The following is a 23,324-nucleotide window of genomic DNA, read 5'->3' on the forward strand; positions in this document are numbered from 1 at the left end:
CCTGAGCTCTGGGACCCTCCCACCTCACAGGGTCCTATAGCCCGGCACCAGCCTAAGATCTACACCACAATTAAAAAGACCCTTAGCCCAACCCTGGTTTTTAATTGCAACGTAGACATATCCTTTAAGGACAGAGTCTGCTCAGGCTATTTACAAAAATTGGGTTAAAGCAACTGTTTTCTGTAAAGCTGGCAGGGTCCCTGGGACAGGCCTGAAAATAGGAACACTGCTGTTTCCAGGGCCACCCTACTGTATTGGGTGCATAACCCAGTGGGCAAAATATGTCCCGTTGACCCCAGAATCCTCTGTTAGATTTTCTCCCTTTTATAACTGAAATTTCCAAACAGCATGCTCACCCAAATAACTAACACCTTGAATCAAGCATTGAATACTTTCTATAGCATTGCTGCTTGTTGAGAGCTGAAATGGAGGATCAAAATGAGAGTGATGCATCACTAGACTTTATTATTTGTATTGCAGTACTGCCTAGGAGCCCCAGGCATGGACCAGGACCCTACTGTGCTAGGTGCTGTACAAGCACCAAAAAGGCAATCCTTGCCCCAAAAAGAAATGTAGAACAACAGTACAGTAAACATCTTAGCACCCATGCATCTAAAAAGATACATTCAGTGGTATTTTGGGAAGCCTTGCTTTTGAAGAACTGTTCATATTATTGTACGCTGAAGCAACAAACAGTATCCAAAACCATATTCTAACACTGTGATTTTATTTTGAAGTTCTATTTGCATTTGAAAATTGGTTCACGCCCACAGTAAGCACAGATGTATGACACGGTCATTTGCAACTGTTCTCCTGCCAAGAACATTGGATTCCAATTAATGGTTCATGTAAGGTAACAAAAAACAGCAATTCTAGGCAACAAGCACTGTCAAGGGAACAACAGAATCATTATGTAAACTGAGTATGCTACTATGTGATCAAAATAAAAGTTCAAATTAAGATAAGTGGGCAGTAATATGAAATACAGATTTCGTCTGGAATAAAAAGGAAATTAGGAGGTGAAAAAATACATTGATTCTTTCCTAGTAAAAGGATCCAATTAAAACTAAAGGGCTGCAATGTCCCTGCTGTGCCTCAGTACATGGACATCTTGCCATCATCAGGAGCTGAGAAGAATAAAAATAATAATACAATATCTTATATTTATAAGTACTTTTTCCATTGAGGGATCCAAAGTATTTTATTAACTTAGGGTCCAGTCCTGGTAACATTACCAGATGTAATGCTTACTATGTAATGTGAGTAGTTCCAGCGAGGTTAGTGTCCCCAGTCCTTGGGTCCTCTTGGGTTGTGCTTTGCACAGGACTTAAGAGGGAGCCCCGGGCCTCTGCTAGCTGTATCAGCTGCTAATGGCTCCCCAGGGATATCAGCCAGGGATTGCCTGAGTGTAGAGATGCTCTGGTCACATCCTTCCACAACCCTCACAGAGAATCCATATCAACCTGATTAGGACAGCTCAAAGTGGCTGTAGCAGGGATCAAGATCTGGATCAATATGACTACTCGTAGTTGTAAACTCTGGGCAATATTCACAGGGCTAGGCTCTTAAACAGTTTCAAACTATACATTGGTACTTTTTCTTACTAAGTTGCCATGGGATCTTTAGCTAGCACAAGTTGTTGGGATCTCAGTTTTCGATCACATCCAGTGCACAGCAGTCATGACAATGTTATCTAATTAAAAAATCAAATATTATTTAAATACTCATACTATATTATACTATATCTATATTAAAAATAAGAGTTAGGTTGTTCTACCAGTCACCCCTTGTGCACACCTATGTTTAATGAGCTCATTTATTGTAGAAAAAACAGAGTCCTGAATGGTGAACAATAAAATAAAACCTTGAATTTCATATAATTTGTCTCTTGGTCCCTTCTCCCTGAATTCTTGGTTTTCTTGCTCAGTGAATTAAGTAAACTTCAGTCACCATTCTGTCTGGGTTTTTATCAACAGCCCTAGCAGACTCCAGCCAGCAAAAGAAGCTGCTAGTTAACTGAGTTTGAAACTCACAGCAGGTTAGATGAGTTCCTACTTCAAGCACCATATACTTCTCCTGGTATTTGGGAGTCACAGTTTCCTTTTCTGTAGGATAATCTAATTACTGTACGTGTCAGAGCTTTTGGGACACAACTAAAAGTTAACACTGGGGCAACAGAGACCACAATGTAATTTGGCTATTTTTAAAGTTTTTCTTCTTTTCATAGGCACCAAGCTTTGCACCAAGTTTAAACTGCACTCTATACTTCCCTTGCAATGACTGGAAGAGAATCAGAAAGCAGAATTATGTGTGATTTATTACAAGTAGCACTGCATGTTTGGAGTCAGGTACAATGGGATTTTAATCTACTCCTGTAACTTGGTTCTGATCTTAACTTCCCATGTCGTTTTTGCTTCCCCATTCTCAGATGTCACCAGGTTCCCCTGATGCCATTATGAAAGTACTGAAAGATACTGAATGTTTTTTCTATTTCAACAGATTTAATACAACTCAGGAATGAGAGTAAATGGCAGATATTGAATGGTAAAATCACCATGTTGGCAGCTACCATATAATCGCAAAGAATAGGAGAACATTAATACTCAATGTTTTAATACTTAAATAACTTTTTTGTTACAGACAGAGAACATATGTAGGATATTCTGGGCTTTTTCTTTTGAGGGCCTTTTGTTATTAATATTGATAGGAATTGCCTTTGCAAAAACCCAAAGGCACAAAACTGTAACACACCCCATAGTAATACTTTCTACATCTTATTTTCTGTATATAGTTTAAAAGAAAACTATATTATCACAGTCTTTTACATAAAAGTCACAATCTGTACATACAGTAAATTGCTCCGAATACACTCACCAATATGTATATTAGTCCTTGTTTAAAAACAGAGATGGACTGGCACAGCAAAATTCAGATCTAAACCCCAAAAGTAAAGATTTTTGGACTGTGTATTAATTAAAAAGAAACAAAACAAAATCAGTTTCCTAATATTCAAATGAAGGGGTAAAGACCCTGAGAAGTCAAAGTTTCATAACTTGTTAGGTAAAGGGCTGCATTGTATCATGAACTGAGCTTTTTTCCTGTTCTGCTTATGTTAAAAACCGTTTTTCTACTACAACCTGTAAATCCAAAATCTTTAGACTAAACCCTCACAGAAAAGGCCTTTGGGACTTGATAGAGAATGATAATTTTTCTCCACACCTGTAGAATTACACAGCTAGGATATAATGCTCTATTAAATTATATAGGTGGCTTTAAAAGTCTTATAGAAAGGATCCTATTCTGTACTAAACACCATGGTTTTTTCAGGCTAATTTCTGTAGAACCTGATTGGTTTCATCCCCATTAAAGTCTATAGGATTTTTCCTTATGGGAAGCCTTTGCAAACATTCTTCTTGGCAATACTTTTCCTGCTCATTGCCAAGGTGGCCCGCATGGCAGTATATTGCTGAAAAGGGGCTGAATTAAAATAAAAAGATAAAGAAAGAGAAGCAAGTACCTCCTTATCTTCACTCCAGATACACAATTTATTATAGTGATAAAGATGAACTCAGAACTAACCCTACACAAATGATCGTCAAAGGGGAATCATCTTCAAATGAGTGAGCTGTTAGTGGCGTTCTACATGGATCACTTCTTGGCCCTATGCTATTTTAACATTTTTATTACTGATATAAAGTTTGCCCATGACACAAAAATAATAAAGAGGACAGGTACCTGGTACAGAACAATCTGTATCATTTGGTAAGCAGGGTGCAAGCACACAATATGCGTTTTAATATGACTAATTGTAAATGTATACATCGAGGAACAAGGAATATAGGCAATTAAAACCAGAGATGTTTAAAGACAAATTCTACAACTTTTTTTTATAACTTGAGATGTCCAAGTGACAGCTGTTAACCCAATTTAAATTAACTGATTTGTTATTGCAGAAAGCCTTAAAATATACTTAACATTTTACAGAGCCTTGCAGTCAATTAATATAACATGAAATTGAAACATCTCTAGAATCAAGAGACAAGGAATTGGGATTTAAAAGAAAATTTCAACCATCTTCCAATTTAAAATGTTTAACATTTTTCAATTGAACAGCCACAAATCCTCATTTACAAAGAATTTACTCAGAAAACAAATGAAAGTGTGTGGGAAAACTGTATCCATGATTAAATGCTATGGTTGATGCTAAACCTAATAGAGATTTCATACTTTGAAGTTAGCTTTTTCTGACTAAGGGTCAGATTTTCTGAAGTACTTAGTGTATACCACTGGGCCCAGATTTTCAAGCCTGCTCAACTGCCATTTAGGGCCCTAAATGAAGCAACCAGATTTTCAAAAGTGTTTTGGATCCAGCAGCTCCCATCAAGAATTATGCTATTTAGGACAAGGTTTTCCATGAGAGCGGTTCACTGCAGAGAACTTCTGAAAATCAGGGCACTTATTTAGGTCCCTAAATGGGAGCTGTTGGGTGTTAAATTCTTTTGAAAATCTGGCCATAAATGTAGTTTGTATACCACCAACACTGTTTTCCAAAACTAAAAGTTTTTACAAAGCAACCAAAGAAAGATAATAGATATATTCTGAATAAAACAACATTATTTTTATAGGATATTTGCACACATTTTGCAGTGTTGCTGTCAAAGGGCAAGGAAGTGCTTATTGAATGCTGCATGTGAAAGCTGCTTACTGGAAAAAAAATATTACTGCCAATTTTGCAAAAACCTGGCTACTAATGAATAACTAATCTAAGCTAACAATGTCTGGAATCAGTTTTTTGGAACACAGAATACTTTGTTATGGATAGAAATTAGGAAATGAAAAACTTACAGTGTTATTCCAAACTTTGCTGCTTATACTTGAAAAATAATTGAATAATAAGCACTTGGAAAGTTTTTCTTTTTTAAAATAATTTTTAATGCTTTCAAAAATTCTCTCAGCCAAAAGCAAGTAACTTGCTTCTTCGCTAATTAGAAAATAGGGCAGGATACGGCAAGCATGTGCACAGCATGTAATAAATACACAAACAGCATTGTGAAATTCCTCATAAAAGCAGTCTACTTGGTAAATGTTAAACACACCAAAAGAACTTCACAATCTATAAAATATATTTAAAATGTATTGTCTCCTCATAAGAAAATGAAACATAGCCAAGACTCTTCTTTTAATTAACATGGATAAGCGGTGTGTTCGTGCTACAGTGTCCAACTGTGTATATTTATAATTTAATTAAGAAAAATACTGTAGAAAGGTTGATGGCATGCAGAATTACTTGCATTGATTTCCTGATACAACACTGGTAGTAAACTCTCCATATAATTCACAGAGACAGACGTTTAAGTGTCTAAGAGACCAAATTTTAAAAGTTTCCTTCCCTTCCCCAAACTCCCAATCCATCTTTACAGTCATATTTTCAAAACAAAACTAATTGTGGACCTGTAATTTTACACACACAATCTTTTGTAGATAAGAGTTATCTAATCATCTGAAATGTGAACATAATATAAGAATAGCCATACTGGGTCAGAGCACTGGACCATCTAGCCCAATATCCTTCCTTCCAACAGTGGACAGTGCCAGATTCTTCAGATGGAACAAATAGAATAGAGCAATTACTGAGTGATCTATCCCCTGTCATTCAGTCCCAGATTCTGGCAGTCAGAGATATAGGGACACGGAGCATGGGATTGCATCCCTGACCATCTTGCTGGACCTATCCTCCAAGAATTTATCTAATTCTTTTTGGAACCCAGTTACATTTTTGGTCTTCACAACATCCCCTGGCAAAGAGTTCCACAGGTTGACTGTACATAGCATGAAGAAGTACTTCCTTATTTTTGTTTTAAACTTGCTGCCTCTGAATTTCATTGGGTGACCTCTGCTTCTTATGTTATGTGAAGGAGTAAATAGCACTTCCTTATTCACTTTCTCAACACCATTCATGATTTTATAAGTCTCTATCATATCACCCACCTTAGCAGCCTCTTTTCTAAGGGCTAGTCTATACTACCGCAGTAAATTGATCTAAGTTACGCGAATAATGTAACTGAAGTCGACGTACTTAGATCCACTTACCACGGTGGCTACACTGCGCTATGTCGACAGGACAGCATCTCCCATCAACTTCCCTTACGCTTCTCAGGGAGATGGAGTACACAAATAGATGGGAGAGTGCTCTCTCATCGATTTCGTGGGTCTTCACCAGACCTGCTAAATCGACAGTCGCTGCATTGATTGCAGCAGTGCCAATCTACCAGTAAGTGTAGACATGCCCTAAAATGAACAGTTCTAATCTTTTTAATCTCTTCTTATATGGAAGCTGCTCCATACCCCTCCATACCCCAGTTTTGTTGCCTTTCTCTGTACTTTTTCCAATTCTAATATATCTTTTTTGAGATGGGCTGTTCAGATCTGTATACAGTATTCAAGGTGTGGGTGTACCATGATTTATATAGTGACATCATGATATTTTCTGTCCCTTTCCTAATGGTTCATAACATTCTGTTAGCTTTTTTGATTGCTGCTGCACACTGAACGGATGTTTTCATAGAACTATCCACAATGGCTCCAAGATCGCTTTCTTGAGTGGTAACAGCTAATGTAGCCCCCATCATTTTGTATGTATAGTTGGGATTATGTTTTCCAATGTACACTACTTCTCATTTATCAACACTGAATTTCATCTGCCATTTTGTTGCCCAGTAGCCCAGTTTTGTGAGATTTCTTTGCAACTCTTCACAGTCAGCTTTGGACTTAACTATCCCAAGTAATTTTGTATCATCTGCAAACTTTGCCACCTCATTGTTTATCCTTTTTCCAGACCAACTGTAGATACAAACCTTTGCACACAGAAATCAGGAAGCTGGATAGGGTCTAGGGTCAGATTTTTAGAGTGGTTAGGCATGCAAATGCATGTGTAATTTGAGAATGAAATTACATGACTACATGCACTCAATCTATATTCAACTTCAGTATTTGTTCATAAATTCAGCATACAATTAGACTTATTTTACAAACATGCAACAGAGAGCTTAATTTATTTGAAATCTTATCCCTAAATTCCTATGCACCCACAACTGACTGTATTTGCAAAACTGCCGACACAGATTAGTCAGAATTTGAATATATAGCCCTTAAAATAGATTGTACAATACACAAGAGAACGAACATTTGTTAATTTTGATTTATGTATATAAACAACTCCTTTCCTGAAACACATAAGGGAAAAGAAAGCAACTCTGTATGCTAAGTGAGTATTTGTAGAAACTAGCTCACCACAAAATGTGGGGATGTCCTTGTCCAGCTGGTTGGAAGAAAAGGGGTTGTTTGTCCTTATGTGGGGTCCCTTCTGCAAATGGAGGTGGTGAGCAGAATCTACCTGGACAGAGCAGGGAGGAACAGGAAGTGGCTGGATCAGGTGGTGGGGGAACTCCTTGTGAAAGATGTCTAGTGGAGGGGTACTTCTCACAGAGGGGATATGGTTCTCAGATAAAATGGATTAGAAGAGGATTTAGAAGAACGCATCCCTTAAAGAAGCTGAAGAAGTGGGGGTTTGGGGCTCCTAACATCTGGTGCAGGTGGGAGCCAATTCCCCCTCCTTTTTCCAGCCTCATTCATCCTCATATGAGGGGGCCCAGAAACAGGCTGGCTGGGACCAGGTTGGGATGTAAGAGTGCTGAGAGCAGTTCTTCCAAGTAGGGGGGAAACAATTAAGAAACTAATGATGACCTGCTCGCTAACAGTTTATTGCCGGTTATTCCCAGATATTTTAAGCGAATTAAGTTGCAGTCTAATTAAATCACATCCATTGCATCTTGTCTTTCTTCTGGCATAGCTGGGACAACTACAGATTTGTAATGAAGAAAGGTCTGTGATGGATCAGAAGGATCTGTTGCTTTACATCTAATTGAAAAACATTTATGGGTTTTCCCTCTGTATGTGAGGCTCTGGCCTTACAAAATGTATATCCTGTAGTTAATTTTAAAAGTGCAGGAGATATCCTACTTCACTGATTCCTCTCACCTGTCCTAAAACTTACTTGGCTCTTGGGCCTACAAAAGCTTATACAAACATTAAACTATAAGTAGAAGTAGTTTCAGTACTCACATGATTAAAGTCAAAACAACTCACATGCGTAAAAGTTAAGTATGAGCATAAGTATATGAAGCATAAGAATGGCCATCCTGGGTCAGACCAATGGTCTATCTAGCCCAGCATCCTGTCTTCCAATGGTGGCCAATGCCACGTGCTTCAAAGGGAATAAACAGAACAGGGCAAATACTAAGTGATCCATCCTCTACTGTCGACTCCCAGCTTCTGTTAGAAGCTTATGACACCCAGAGCATTAGGTTGTGTCCCTGACCATCTTGGCTAATAGCAATTGATGGACCTATCCTCCATGAACTTATTAATTCTTTTTTGAACCCAGTTATAGTTTTGGCCTTCACAACATTCCCTGGCAACAAGTTCCATAGGTTGACTGTGCGTTGACTGGGCTCTTAAATTCTGGAGTCCACTAACAGATCTCCCTTGAGTCTGCCAAGTCACTCCTGCTATGTGAGTTCAATGCCAACATGAGGTGAGAGAACAGCATGGACAGAGGGCAAAGGGCCACTAATTATCTGTGCCATATAAGTTAGAGATGAAGCTTTGCACACAGCCAAGGGTTCAATTTAATTTTTGTTTCTTTTTCATCAAATTCAAGCTGAAAAGCCCATTCCAATACACTGACATTACTGTAATTTTATGTCAATCATTAAGTACAGACGCTCCCCGACTTACTCAATTGTTCCATTCCGTTCCGGAAAGCCTTGCATAACTCAAATTTTGCGTAAGTCGGAAACGTATCCCCAAACGTTACACAAAAAAAAAGAAAAGAAAAGAAGACTCCCCCCCCATTTCTAGTTTACGGAACTTTTTCCGTAAGTGCAAATTTGCGTAAGTCAGGTCTTGCGTAACCTGGGGAACATCTGTATACCGTGATGTTTAAAATAAAACATAGGTTCAAATGTTTATGTATGATTTCTTCCTTCTCCTTAAAAAATGCAATCCCCAAACAGCTGTCATTACATGGCATAACTGAGATAATGTGAAACCCTGTGGTTTGTTGGAGAGAAATCTAACACAGCGTTCAAATTACATCTCCGTCAGTATTTAAATCATAACTGTGAAACGTAGCTTTTAAAAAAGAAACATCCAATTCACAACTGTTCAACCAATAAGATCATGGTACATAAATGAACACCCCCACAACACAAACATATTCCTAAATGTATTAATATCATGCCTAAAAAGCTTCTGTAGCTGACTAGAAGAAAGCATCCCTTAAAGAAGCTGGAGAAGTGGAGGTTCCGGGCTCCTAACATTTGGTGCAGGTGGGAGCCAATTCGCACTCCTTTTTCCAGTCCCATTCATCCTCATATGAAGGGGCCCAGAGACCATGTAAAAGATGGAAATCTTACAAAAATGTGAAGCAGAACACATACATTTGTATGATACATTATTGAAAACACTTTTTTCTTAAAATCTTGTGATACTCAAAAAATACAAAACAGAGAAAAATCTTTCTGAAAATATTTCAACTAGTTTTATTTATTATTGTATCAGCCAAACCCCTTGGCAGTTACAGTTTGTTTTTTTAGACTGTTGCGAATGTCTCATTGTTGGGTAGTAGAATTATAGAGTCTCTTCTTTCAGACGCTATTCATGAACCATCATATTAATTTTGGGGGAAATCATAACTACTGTCAAATTCACATAGCACTCAGAGTATGCATTTAATACACAAAAATAGTTCTTCTAATTCTAGGAAATAATGTTTTTAATGCTCTGAAAAGTGTATTAGTCACTCTTCTATATTAGGGCTTGTCGACACTTAAAATGCTGCAGCAGTGTAGCTGTATCACTAAAGCTGCGCTACTGTAGCACTTCTGTAAAGACACGACCTACACCAGGGGTTCTCAAACTGGGGGTTGGGACCCCTCAGGGGGTTGCGAGGTTATTACATGGGGGGCTGTGAGCTGCCAGTCTCCACCCTAAACCCCGCTTTGCCTCCAGCATTTATAATGGTGTTAAATACATTTAAAAGTGTTTTTAATTCATAAGGGGGGGGTCGCACTCTCAGAGGCTTGCTATGTGAAAGGGGTCACCAGTACAAAAGTTTGAGAACCACTGACCTACACCGATAGAAGGTGTTCTCCCATTGGCATAGATACTCCACCTCCTTGAGAGGCAGTAGCAAGGTCAACGCGAGAATTTGCCTGTCAACCTAGCACTGCCTACACAGGGGGTTAAGTTGATTTAATTGTGTCTTCCGGGGTGTGGATTTTTCACATCAGTGAGCAATGAAGTTATATTGACCTAATTTCCTTACATAGACCAGGCCTTAATCAGACTTCACATCGACATACACGTTACATCATTATGTAGTTGTTTAATTATCCCTGTATATTTCATCCTGGTTATTTCGGTTATTATTCTTCATTACTGTTTTAGTCAGGCTTTAAGACATTTGTCACCAATCTTTTAAGAACAAAAGTAGTTGCATATCGTGCTTGTACTTGAGAAAGAAAACTTTTCAGTGCACTGAAAAGTTTTCTAAGTGGCCAGAATATGGTTACATGTAAAGATCAAATATTGCCTGGAGAAAGTAATTCTTTCTGCATAGGGAATGTATGTACACTCACACCAGAGCCTTACGTTCTTCTCCTATATAGCCTAAATCAATTATTATGCAGTAGCAGCAGTTGTGGGACTAAGAATTGATGCAAGAATCCACTCAAGCTGACCCTCACATTAACAAACCGCATTCAACTTTAAACTCTTTTTTCAGAAAAATATGTATTTTAAAATTGAACCAAAGAGGGAAAAATGTAGGAGCCACACAGTTTTGTTTAAAATTAGTATTAAAAGGATAGAGAAAAACATTTTAATAGCAACCAGCCTGCCTCAGGAGACTCTCCTTTTGCAGCTTGTGTAGTACAGACACAACAGTCACGCTCTTAGGTTTGAAAAGATTGCAAAGGGTTGTGGAGAGACCTAGCAGTCCGGTTCTTTCTATGCCTACTGCTGACCAATACACTGAGTGACACACTACAGCCAATGAATATATGGTGACCCAAGTTGGAAGAATAAGCTAATGATTCATTGGAACTAGACTTCAATGTAGGAAGATGGGCAGCCACGGAAAAACCCATGGGCAGGTGTCTGGGAGGGACCGTATCTCCCTCCTCCCTTCAAGAGAGGTTTCTCCTTTTGGCAAAGTATCTTTCCTCTAAAAATCCCCATGAAAGAACTGCAGGGATGTGCATTATGTATTGGCAAGGTGTGTGCTCCTCGCAGGTGTGTGTTTTATTTTTCCACAGTGAGTGCATGTATCAGGCATATCTGTACCTACTCTGGCATGAGTTTGTCATCAGTCCCTTCAGGGCCTTGCTGCAGGAGGGTGAGCTCTTGTAACCTCCCACACCATTCAGACTGGAAGACACTCAGCTTCTCACAGGAGGAACTTTGCACCGTGCAGGTTCAGAATAAATGTACACTTTACAATGGCATTTCCTCGGAGGGAAATGTTTTTTGAAGCATGTGTCAAGGCTGGGAGTATTGATACTGAGCATACTCATAGGCAAAAAAACATTTTGTTTGAAATGTTGCATATTCGCATCAATCCCTCTAAAATTGTTCAGAGAACAACAGAGGTGCTGGCTGTTAAACAGAGGTACTAGCAATTATTGTTGGAAATGAAGGGAAACAGGGATATTGTATTTTATGGGATTTCACAAGACCCAGGTTGACTATGGCTTCAGAGTATATTTTTAATTTTGCAGTGGAAAAATCAGAGGTCTTAATAGGTCTCATCGCTGTGTTGCCATTGGGTGTTAGTCACATTTTTATCATACCCCTCTTCTACAATGGCTGCACCCCAGCTGCCCAACCTAATGCTCTCACTAACAGAAGTTGGTCAAATAAAAGATATGACCTCTCCCACCTTGTCAACCTAACTCTGTCCATTGCTTTTACTCCCTCCACCACCATTTCCACCTCCCTCCCATGCAGTTTCATTGTCCCCACTCCCTTCCCTTACTCCAACAATTTCTTCCTTTTCTCCACTAACAAATGCGCTCCTGCAAACTAAATTTTTAACATATAATACACATATATGTAAAATGATGGCTCTACCAAGCTGTGTGCCAACCGTTACCCTGATCACCTTGCATCAAAGTTGCAATCCTTTCCCTCCATCCTTACATTTTTTTTTCCGGTGTGGTCTTTTTAGATCATAAACTCTTTGAGGCAGGGAACACATGCTTCTGCATGAGCACACTGCTGATCATGAGGCTACTGCTGAATAAACAGATGCAACAAATGGACCAACTGAAAATAAAACACACTCTTGCACCTTATTCACAGGAACAGCTTTAGGAACGCTAAGAATCCCTGCAGGCCAGCAGGAGCAGGCATTTCACAGGAGCATTTCATGTGTTGATGAAATCATCATTTAATTTCAGGAAACCCACATGAAATACCACACCAGCAAAGAAAAACTTCAGTGCATATCAATTCCTACCCAGAGAAGACGCTACTGACTGTGAAACTAAAAGAAATGCCTACTCAAGTCAGAAGGGTTAATCTGCAAAACAGCTAGCACTAACCTCTGGGTAGCCTCCAACATCATGCACATCAATTCCAAGTAGATGTCCAAGTCCGTGTGGCATAAATATTGCACCCAGATGAACCTTCACCATGTCATCTACATTGCCTTTCAGGATGCCAATTTTAATCAGCTCTTCCAGATGGACTCTGTCTGCCAGACGGTGCATATCAGGCCAGGCGACCCCTTAGAGAGCAGAAAAAAGCAGCTGAGTTAACTATTTCTAGATATTTTTAAATAAAACAGAAAAAAACCAAAAGAAATATACCTAGCCCCTTCACTTCTTTAAAAAAAAAAAAAAAAAGGAAGTAAGCAGAGTATCCATATTAGCAGGAAAACATTTCAAATTGAAACAAACAGCTAACATGGGTGTGCAACGTTAGAAGGTTAACAAGATGGTTAACACCTAATGAAATATAACCGGGATTTGAATAAGACTTTTTGCTAAATTGTATGTGTTTGCTCATGTCTGTGCAAACATTAATATACTCACGAGTTTTTAGAAAGACCATCAATGGGTAAAACCATAGCCAGTTATTTGAAAAGCAGAGCATAAAATATTAACTTAATTATATTTACAGTATAATCAATTCTCTCATGGTGAGCATACTGGTTAGAACATTTGAAATGTATGTCACTTTTCTGTGAATATATCAGATTTATAGCCTGTGTCTTTCTGGCAAAAACACTCTCCAGAAATTAATGACTCCCTCGTTCTTTCCCCCAGCAAATGGGCTGTGTAAAAGTCAAGTCCTCCACTACGTATGCTAAAGGACCATTACAACATACTGCTGGTAGCCTATAAGTAGAGTATCAGGACACATTACATACCTATTATTTGTGTGTATTATACAGTATAATTTGACTAAAACTGCTGAAGGGGTCTTTTCCACTGTTGGTAACATAGTATACTATTTTGATTAGTTCACCAAGGATTTGAGTCATCATTAACAATTACAGTCGGAGAACTAAGGTAACTAGGGCTAAAGTACAGTAACGAGTATTTTCCTTGTTCAAATTTGGCATGACTATAGAAAAATCAGCAATTTTTATGTCCACCCTCCCCACTTCAACTACCATTTGTTTTACCCAGTGGAACATCCAGCTTTGAGTTCCTGTGAACATTAATGTCACGTCATAATTACAGAAGGAATTTCTGCTAAATGTAATAAAGTTGCAAAGTGAGAAATACTTCACTCCCATAGCAGGGCTCAAATAAAATTCGTACTTGTCACGTGTCTTTGGAATAAAGGTCAGGAGCAGGATGAGCAGCACTGTATGTCTAAAATCATCAGATCCGTTTAGCACTGCAAACTATCCAAACATGAACCAACACATCTCAAAGAGTTTCCACTAACAGGAACTGCTCAATTGATCATAGGGTCAAGTTAGATGACACGCAGATTCATTTATTTCAGCTGTCGGATTAGTCCCACATCGTTAGACTTTTACACTCTTTCTTCAAGTGTTGCATACATTTGAACACTGGTTACACTAATATTCAACTCTCTAAGTTTGTCTGGTATTATTCCACAGCTACTTCATAACAGATTCCACACCTATTATATGTTAAATTGCATCAATACAGTCTTGATACAGTAATTTACTATACAGACATGTCTGTTTTTCTTCTTACGTTGTAGACTTAGGATTATATGGTTCCTGTACTCAACTTCTATGTGGTAAACATCACTGTTCCCACATATCTCTGACTTCCTGTCTCCCTCTGTACCAGTCTGAGCTTAGAGGACTAGTGATGAACCTTTCTGGTGAGTTCTGGACATACAGAATTCTTAAGATGTTTGAGTCTTTGGTATTTCATGTGTTCCTTTGTTTGGTTCAAGAGAAGCATGCTATGGAAGATTTTCAAAGGTACAAATGAGAGTTAGATCCCATGGACTTTCAGAGGGAACTGGGAGCCTAAGGCCCTTTGAAAATCTCTCTTCTGTGTCTGCTTTTTAGGTTAGGACTAAGCCCTGGTCTATACTACAGAGTTAGGTCGATGTAAGGCAGCTTATGCCAACATAACTCTAAGTATCTACACTAAAACATAGCTCCCATCAATGTAACTCGCCCACTTCACCGACTTAATTCCACCTTTGCAAGAGGTGTAGCGCTTAGGTCGATGTAGCTAGTAGGCTGACAGAGTGTCAATGTAGACTCAGTGTTGCTTACATTGATTGTTGCAGCCTTTCAGAAGCTGTTCCACAATGCTCTACACTGGCAATTAAATTGGTACAAGCGCTCCTGGTGAGGCTGTGCACCGGCCACACAAGAAGCACGGATATGTGTGAAAAGTCACTTAAATCTCTGTTTCCACACATGAATATTTGTGAAGTAGAACTAAAATGAGATTTTAAACATGGATCTAATTATACCTGTGTATCAAAGAAAGAATAGGCACCTCACCCCCCTCAAGCTCTAGATAAATTTCACTTCTTGTAATTCTGCATCATCGAACTATAACTATGTTACATATGTAACTTCACTTTATGGAGCACCCATTTAGGTTTCTTGACATTTGGTGAGTTTCGGTGTTATTTGCACAATATTGTTAGCAGAAATAGATTAAGAACCTAGTAGATATGCAAAAAATGGTAGAAAAGCAGCTTTTAAACAAATAGAAAATAAAATAAACCTCGGTTAACATTAGGAATGCAAAGACGTACTTTCACTTAAATATTCTGGCACAACTGTGACTACAAGTTTGCTGATTGGTTCTTTTGGAGATCTTTAACTTAGACTAAACTCTGCAAATTTAAAATCAAACCTTTGCTATTAGAAAAAATCTGCATGGAGAAGAACTTGAGTAGCAATAACAATCTGCCTTGAGATACAGAATATGGATTTTTGTGTCATCAGTTCTACTTTCTCTACATTGCTAATATACAATCCTGGACATTTCATTTGGGACCATATTCGATGCAGTTGCAGTGGTGTAACTGAGGTCAGCATTTGGTCAGTGTATAAAGTGGAAAGCTCTGAATAACTTGTTTCAATGAATTTAAAATGAGGCCTCTCCAAGCACTAATAGCATTTGGTATTTGTAGAGTATTATAGAAAAAGGGTGCTGAGCGTAAACAGGTAAGGTGCAAGCTTCCTTACATAACCTTGCAGAATATAATGCACCTCAGTCCTGACTCACAACATCCCTTTGCCTTTATTTAGCACATGGAATCAATTACACCAAATGATGGGTGCATTTTTGTGATGGGGAGAAGCATCCACATGAGTAAAAACAACACTTAGAAAATCACACAGAAAGCTCTACAGCTAACAAAAGGCATTAGGAGACATTTTCCAACCGTAAATTAAATCTTCAAAAATATTCATCCTTAGTAGGCAATACAGTTTGAGAAAGTGAACCATTATAATGCTCTAATTAAAAGGTGTTTTACTGATTATTTTTAGCTGCAAGTCCTAGCTGAGCATTTGCACCCACTGCTGAGAACAATTTTGGATTCTCTCTTTTAGTTGAGAAGGAATTATAATTTTTTCTCCAGAACATTCTGTGCATCCTCTCCCCCCTGGTTTCCTAGTATTGAGTGTTCCTCATATCTAGTCATGCAAATAGAAATGTATCAGAACCAAAGCTCCAGTTCTGAATTATCCTTGAGTTCAGAAAAGTTAAAGTTGGATGGGAACTCTGAGGCTTTAGCCTATTACAATATTCAGAGGTGAGAGTCAAAAAAGATCAAACATGAAATCTTCTTTAGTGTTCCGACAAAGTTTATTAGTTGAGTCATAGGAGAGAATCACTTCAGCTCCAATTCTCTGAATCGCACTCTTGTAGCTGTAAATAGCACTGGCAAAGCACTGGCTATAGGGAAATTAAGTACTGCCTAAGAGACCCTTTTAAATGATTCATGTATCATTTTGCAAGCAGGCCTGTAATGTAAGTATTAAAATACAACGAAGATTTTTAAATGAAAAAATAAACAAAGGACGTGAAGTGCACAGGCAGCTATATTTGCTATTGCACTGTTTGTCTTTATGTTTCGTTTTATGTGGTTGTCTTAAAAGGGTGTTTGTATTTTGAACAACTCAACTGCCTTGTTTGCTACGAGTTCAAATGGTTCTAATTCTAAATACTAAAATATTTCACCTGCAGATCATTTTATCTGGTTAAATGTATATTCTCTGGGGAGACAGGAAAATGTTAAGATCTTTGTTAACCTACTGCACAGTAGAACGTGATCATGCATTATTCGTGTGGTAAGGACAAACACTAGCAATTCTGAGCCAACTGGAGATATTGAACTAAGTGGAATGAACTTACTGCTCTTGGAGTAAAAAATGCTGGAGTCATCGTCTTGCTAGGTATGAACTGATTGTCATGCTGGAGATAAGCTTGGTTAATATGGTGCAAACATAGGTTTTTTTTAAAACAGCAAATTAACAGAGCTTTTCCAGTTATAAGCTTTTCATCAAACCTTCCCTAACTGGTAACCTTAATAGAGCCTCAAAAATATTAATTTTACTATGAGAAACAAGTATTTCAGAGTAATCTGACAAATATTTAAAAATTTTGAGCATACAGTCTATTCAAGAAAGAAGGTTGCAAACTAACAAGCAGGAGAGACAGAAATTTGTATGCAAATTTTGTGTTTTTAATATAGTATACAATAAATATAAAAACATACACTAAAAGTTTAATTTTAATCCTAAAATTGTGTTGAGTGAAATTGTCAAGGACTGCTGTTATAACTGAACCACCAAAATAGAATTATGTTTCTTTATAATACAATGGCACATACAAATCTGGCTTTAGCTGACCAGACCCCCAGCAAGATCCTAAATTAATTAGAAAGTGCATCTGGAACGCATGGCTTTTATCAGTGTCTCCAGTTTTGATGCTCTGCTCTCCTGACACATGTTGGCAACGGGAACATGGAAGGGGAAAAGAAAAAGAAATATTGTAGCCAAGGTTCACCCTGGACAGCTGAGAGCAGAATCTTGTCAGTAACCTCTTTTTACATTAGAGCAGTATCACTTAACAATCTGGATGAGACCAAAGGGAGTATAAAAACAAAGATGCATGCATCTATCTTGTTCCTGCTGAAAAAGCATTATTTACATGTTTATTGCAAATGTAATCATAACAGTTGATTGTGCTTTAATATCATTTTGTATTTGTCCTGCATCCCCAATCACCCTGTGAAATATTTCAAGGTTTGTATTATTCAGGTTCTTTCTCTATCAGTTATGAGAAGTTTATCATGATTGCCAAAATGTTATGGGTTTTTTTAAATGTAGAAAGGTTAGTTCAATTATCATCTTTAAGCCAATTTATAAGCTGGTTATACCACACTGACAGATCAGGTTTAGAAAGCTAGATTGGAGCGTCCTTGGACTTTGGAAGTTAGTACCAAGAGAAGTCTGCACTCAGGAAAATCTGCTGATGATGTGTCTGCTCTATTCTTAATTCACTGCCAAATGAGATACTGTGTAATACAGGTCAGTGAACCAGTGACTGAGCTTCTCACTAAAGTCCAGTTACCAAGGCTCAGTAAGTTTTGATTGGTTAGTTGCCATTCAGCATGTTTTTGGGCAAGAGGCCAGGATAAAAATCACCTTTTACAGTGACATATGCAATGTAAATATTAAAGAGCTTTAAATATACATTCTGAAATATACAACGACCAGGCTGTTGGGCAATTCAGATAATGGAATGTGACAGTCCATGGATTAAATAGCAAAAAATCTAACATCAGTGGTTCTTAACCTATAGAGAAAGCTACTATGCTAAAAGTACCATTATTTTACACTTCTGTTGTATATGGTATATGGTATAATATGCTTAAAAATGGCACAATCAATACATTTGGCATAATTATATTTAAAAAAACCAGAGCCACATCTATAGTTATACAGAGACAAAGATATAGTTATATAATTTCCAGCAATAATCTGAAATTATCAGATACTATGCCTAGATACTCCTCTAATGGTATGACAGAAAAAAAAGACACCTCTTGTTTTTACCTTTTAGATTATTTTCCCACCAACCCCTAAACTGCCAAACTACTTTGTAATATTTTCTTAAAATTTAACTTTTAAAGACTTAAAACATCATACAAAACCACTGCTCTCACTCACTCTCTCTGGATGTTCATTTGGAGCCCAGATGATTTTGGTGATATAGAAAAGAGAAAAATGAGTTCAGTGAAGTTGAGAATTAGACACAAATCTTTTAATTTTATTAGATGTACTGTAACTTTGTAACTGACATTCTTAAAAGGCAGGATAATCCTCGTTATTTATCTTAAATAAGCAATTTACAAGAATATCACATTAAGAAAAGGTTTTATAGTTGTTCAGAAACTACTGCTATCCCAGTTATCTTATCATCCAAGTAATCTGAGGTTATTTACTAAAGTTTTATTAGAAATTGTACTGGAATATAGAACAAAAAATACAAAAATAACTTGGGATTACTGCTTGGTACTTAGTCACTTCTGTTTGGAGACTGTTCTCAAAAGGTCGCACACAGCAATTTTTTTGCTGCTAGTTAGGGTATTTTGTGGTTATAATTGTGACAATGATTAAACCACAAGTGATTTAGCAGTGATCTGCCAGTACAGATGTCACAATACTTGTAAAAAAAAAAAATACTGTGCAAGGTTATACTAAATTTCTCCCAAAACTGTGTTAAGGTTAGGTTATATTTAATTTCGGAGTGTCTACAAACAAGGGCAAAAGGTCCGACATCCCCTGGTAGTGCCACTAAAATGCAGACGAACTATGCAATCCCTGTCTCAGCCAGTGAACCACAGGAACATGTTAAAATTGGCTAGACACGTAACAAACATAGCAGACATAAAACAAAAGCTTCCTAAAATGCTAAGCAAATACATTTTAAATAATGTTTAATAAGAAAGATGATGCTTTCTTCTCTTTTTGTTTTGTTGAAAAAGTTGCTACATTTCAAACTTTCAAAGCTTCCCTTTGCACAACAGATCAGACAGCAAATAATTTGTTTTCAGTTTTCTAGATTTGGTTCCCAAAGAACCTGGCCTGGCAAATGTCCCCTGAACATCAACAAAAAAGGTGTAATTTAACAATAATCTTTATTATAAATAGCATTGTCCTGTTGAAGTGGCTGAATAAACTAGTTTGCTGAGCATGTTTCTTAGCCTTCACTATGTAGCTGTGACAAAAAATGGCAGGTAACTGCTAACAAGAATCTCTATCTTCTAAAAACAAACCAAAGTAAGATGTAAGGGAACTAAAATCTACAACTACGTTTGGGTTCTTGATGACCAGAAATGGGCCCAAAGTCATAGCTCAAATCCACAAACCTTTGAACTTTGGGGAAATTTTGCCGCCAGCAACCCAAAATGTGGGGAAACTGTATCCTGATCTCAATTTTGCATAGTGGGTGCATGATTACTTACAACTTACCTAAATGTACTACATATTCAGGTGCCTATCTTTAGGCACCCAAGTTTGAAACTTGGGCCCTATTTTGCACCGGTAATCAATAGTTTGTTGCTACATGTACATAACGGTCAGTTACTTCTTCCATTATAAGCCCTATATTTTGATGATTTTTAATGTGTGTCAATCCACCAAGATAATTCTAAACTAGGATGACATTTTTCTTAAAGCACAGTAGCTTAAGTCAGCTGAATGGATACTGCACACCTGTGGGTTCTTTTTAAACAACATTTTATTAGGAAGCCTGAAAAGATGCAATTTTTGAAACAAGCTGCAGTGAAGCACAGCAGAATGTATCATGCCTGGTCAGTTTCAACACAAGATCTTCAAAGATGCACATATTTGGGGTAAGAGTAGCAGCACTTCAGGGTTTAGTTTTAGTTGGGAAACTCAAACTTTGAAGGTTAGAGAAAACTTAGCTCAGATAATACTCAGGGCAATTTTTAACCTTGTCCAGACATAATCTTCTGTTTCTGGTAGGTTGGTTCTCTAAGAGCTACCTTGATGTGGTATCAAGTCTGAAGGACTCATGTACCTCACACATCAATGAAAATTACTATGGGCAACACATAGCAATCCCTTGAATATTGGATTGGAAGTAAAGTACTGCAGATCAGACACCATGTGAACAAAAAGTCAATTCCCCCACAATGACAGTATCCAAAACTTGTATTTGCAGTGTCACAGCTATAGCCAGTAAGGTGTAATGGGGAAGTTATTTCTCAAATTTAATAATAGAAACATAAAACTATATTAAATAAAGAGAAATTCTATGAATTTAGCATTCTATGAAATGCTGAGAATGTAAGCAACAATGTAAATTCAACCCCATGTCCTTTCACACATGCGAATAGTGCCACTGAAGTTTATGGGAATACTCACATGCTTAAAGTTAAGCACATGAATAAATCTTTGCAGAATTTGGGTCTAAGGCTGCACGTTTGTTCTTGTATTACTGCAATGCATCTACTGTAGGTCTTGCATATGCTGCAATTCCAACTGGTCTGAGATCTCTACAATACCTAAGCCACATGGAGAGAGTTCAGGGACACAATGGCAGCCTTCTCTCAGAAGTGCCTTGTTTCATACGTTTGGGAATACTCTGTTATTTTTGCCTCTCTAATGTTGCAGTGGTCACTCTGCATGGGTCAACTGCTGTGTGTTAGCCTACATCTGAAAAGAACAGCTCCCAGTGGGGTTCATAGTGAGAGACTCTCAGTCTGAAATCTTGCATCTAGGGAAAAAAAGATGATCATACATTACAACGGATTGTTTCTTGCTTTGAGGGACTGAAAGATTTGCAGAATTTGACAGAGAATAATGCCCTTTTCTTTCATCTCCTACTGTTAGCTAATGCTAACTCTGGGTAGTTAGTCTGTATGGTTAACAGTGACTCTCACCCCAACACAATAGGATTCACACGCATTAGTTCATAGACTTGTGTAACAATTTTTAAAAAGTTGTAAATTTTCAATTTATCAATTAATGTCGCTTGCTGTTCAATATTAGAACTTTGTCTGCCTCCCACTTTCTAACCCCCTTTGGGGATGGCCATGCCGCCTTTAGCGAACAATTTATGTTGATGAATTCTGATTTAAGTTACAATGGCAAGCCACAATACCTTTTCTGGGTCACGCACACATAACTAATACTTAAACAGAGTGCATCTAGTTTATGAACAAAGAAATAATGCTATCCTATCAGCAGGAAAATACTATAGGCATAATTCAATAGAGAATGGACTATTAATTGCTGCAACATTATATATGAACAAGGGTTAGATTCTTTTCAACTGTTTTTAACACAAGAGCACATTCTTAATTGAAAGGGAAAAGTATATTGCCATGTTATCTGTTGGGATTCATTAAATATCAAGGACTAGTTGTAACACTCTGAAAACACTTATTCTTCAAGGGAATCAATATGAAATCCTCAACTTAAGTTATAAATGTTCTATGCCTAAGAAATACTGCCACGCTTTAGATATCTCAGAAGAGTAAAAATGACTTGCAGTAGTTTGCATGAAAAGAAGAAAACCTGGACAGAAATAATTCCGTAATACAAGTAGGAAAGATAGAAATTAATAAACAAACATGAAATAACCTCATGTCTTCCCCAGTCTCTCTCTGCAATGCTGCTGTCAAAAAGTCCAATTTAGAGCATGATAAAACTGTATTAATTCTTTAAAAAAAAACAATTAAAAGAAACGTTTGTCCTTAAAAAGCACAACTGACAGCTAATATGCACTTATAACTCAATAAAAATGTGGACTACACAAAATAAAAATAAATGAATTTTAAATGGAAAAACCACGTACTGAATCTCTGATTGAGAGAAACATATTTTAATAAAAAGAAAAGGAGTACTTGTGGCACCTTAGAGACTAACAAATGTATTTGAGCATAAGCTTTTGTGAGCTACAGCTCACTTCATCGGATGCATGAAGTGAGTTGTAGCTCATGAAAGCTTATGCTCAAATACATTTGTTAGTCTCTAAGGTGCCACAAGTCCTCCTTTTCTTTTTGCGAATACAGACTAACACGGCTGCTACTCTGAAACCTGTCATATTTTAGTAAGTTTATCTTGTAGTCAACAGCATTTATGAATGAGATCATAGTTCTTTTTTAATAGGATTGTTACAATGATATTCTTCATGTGTTTAAGTTTTTTTCCTTTCTAGTAGAACACATAGGATTAATGACATTATAAAACAGCATAAGGAACTGTAATATACAGAAATAAACCTGAGCTCTTGTGAGATATGGAACTATCATGCTTCAAAATAAGTGTTTAATAAGTAATCTGTGACCTTACAATTTCTGAATTTGCATACATTCCTGACAGCATGTGCGCTCAATTTAATAACATGGAGAACAAGTCATCAATAGTACATTATCCTATGTCAAATCTGTAGCTATTAGTGCCTTTAACCGGTTCTTAACATTATTTGGATTTTTTCATGCCCAGATCTTATACTATCTAAACCCAACAATCTTCTCCATTTTGTTCCTTTTGGAACATACTTAAGTAGCAAAAACAGAGCAGAAAAAAAATGGCACCTTTGAATTTTTCAAGTTGATTTTTGTATAAAAAGCATTCTCTACATTTTATTTGTATACAAGAGGTGTTACTCAGCACTGTAGCTTTTGTTCTCTGAACATACGTCCTCCACAGAGTTGTGTGCCTACCGCTCAGCCACAAATCCTTTTCAAGGATGCAC

The 23,324-nt window shown here is 37.4% G+C and overlaps 1 protein-coding gene across 1 annotated transcript in view; it reads right to left on the bottom strand.

Annotated features, from left to right (window-relative positions):
- The window catches only part of PEPD (peptidase D), a 221,362-nt gene that overhangs the window by 18,397 nt on the left and 179,641 nt on the right, over positions 1 to 23,324 (bottom strand). The window contains exon 13 of the mRNA XM_084645129.1: positions 12,666 to 12,850. Within this exon, the coding sequence (XP_084501255.1) occupies positions 12,666 to 12,850 (185 nt within the window). The remainder of the gene's footprint in view (positions 1 to 12,665; positions 12,851 to 23,324) is intronic.

This window comes from Lepidochelys olivacea (assembly GCF_965140295.1).
Source record: "Lepidochelys olivacea isolate rLepOli2 genome assembly, chromosome: 12".
Classification (NCBI taxonomy): domain Eukaryota; kingdom Metazoa; phylum Chordata; order Testudines; family Cheloniidae; genus Lepidochelys; species Lepidochelys olivacea.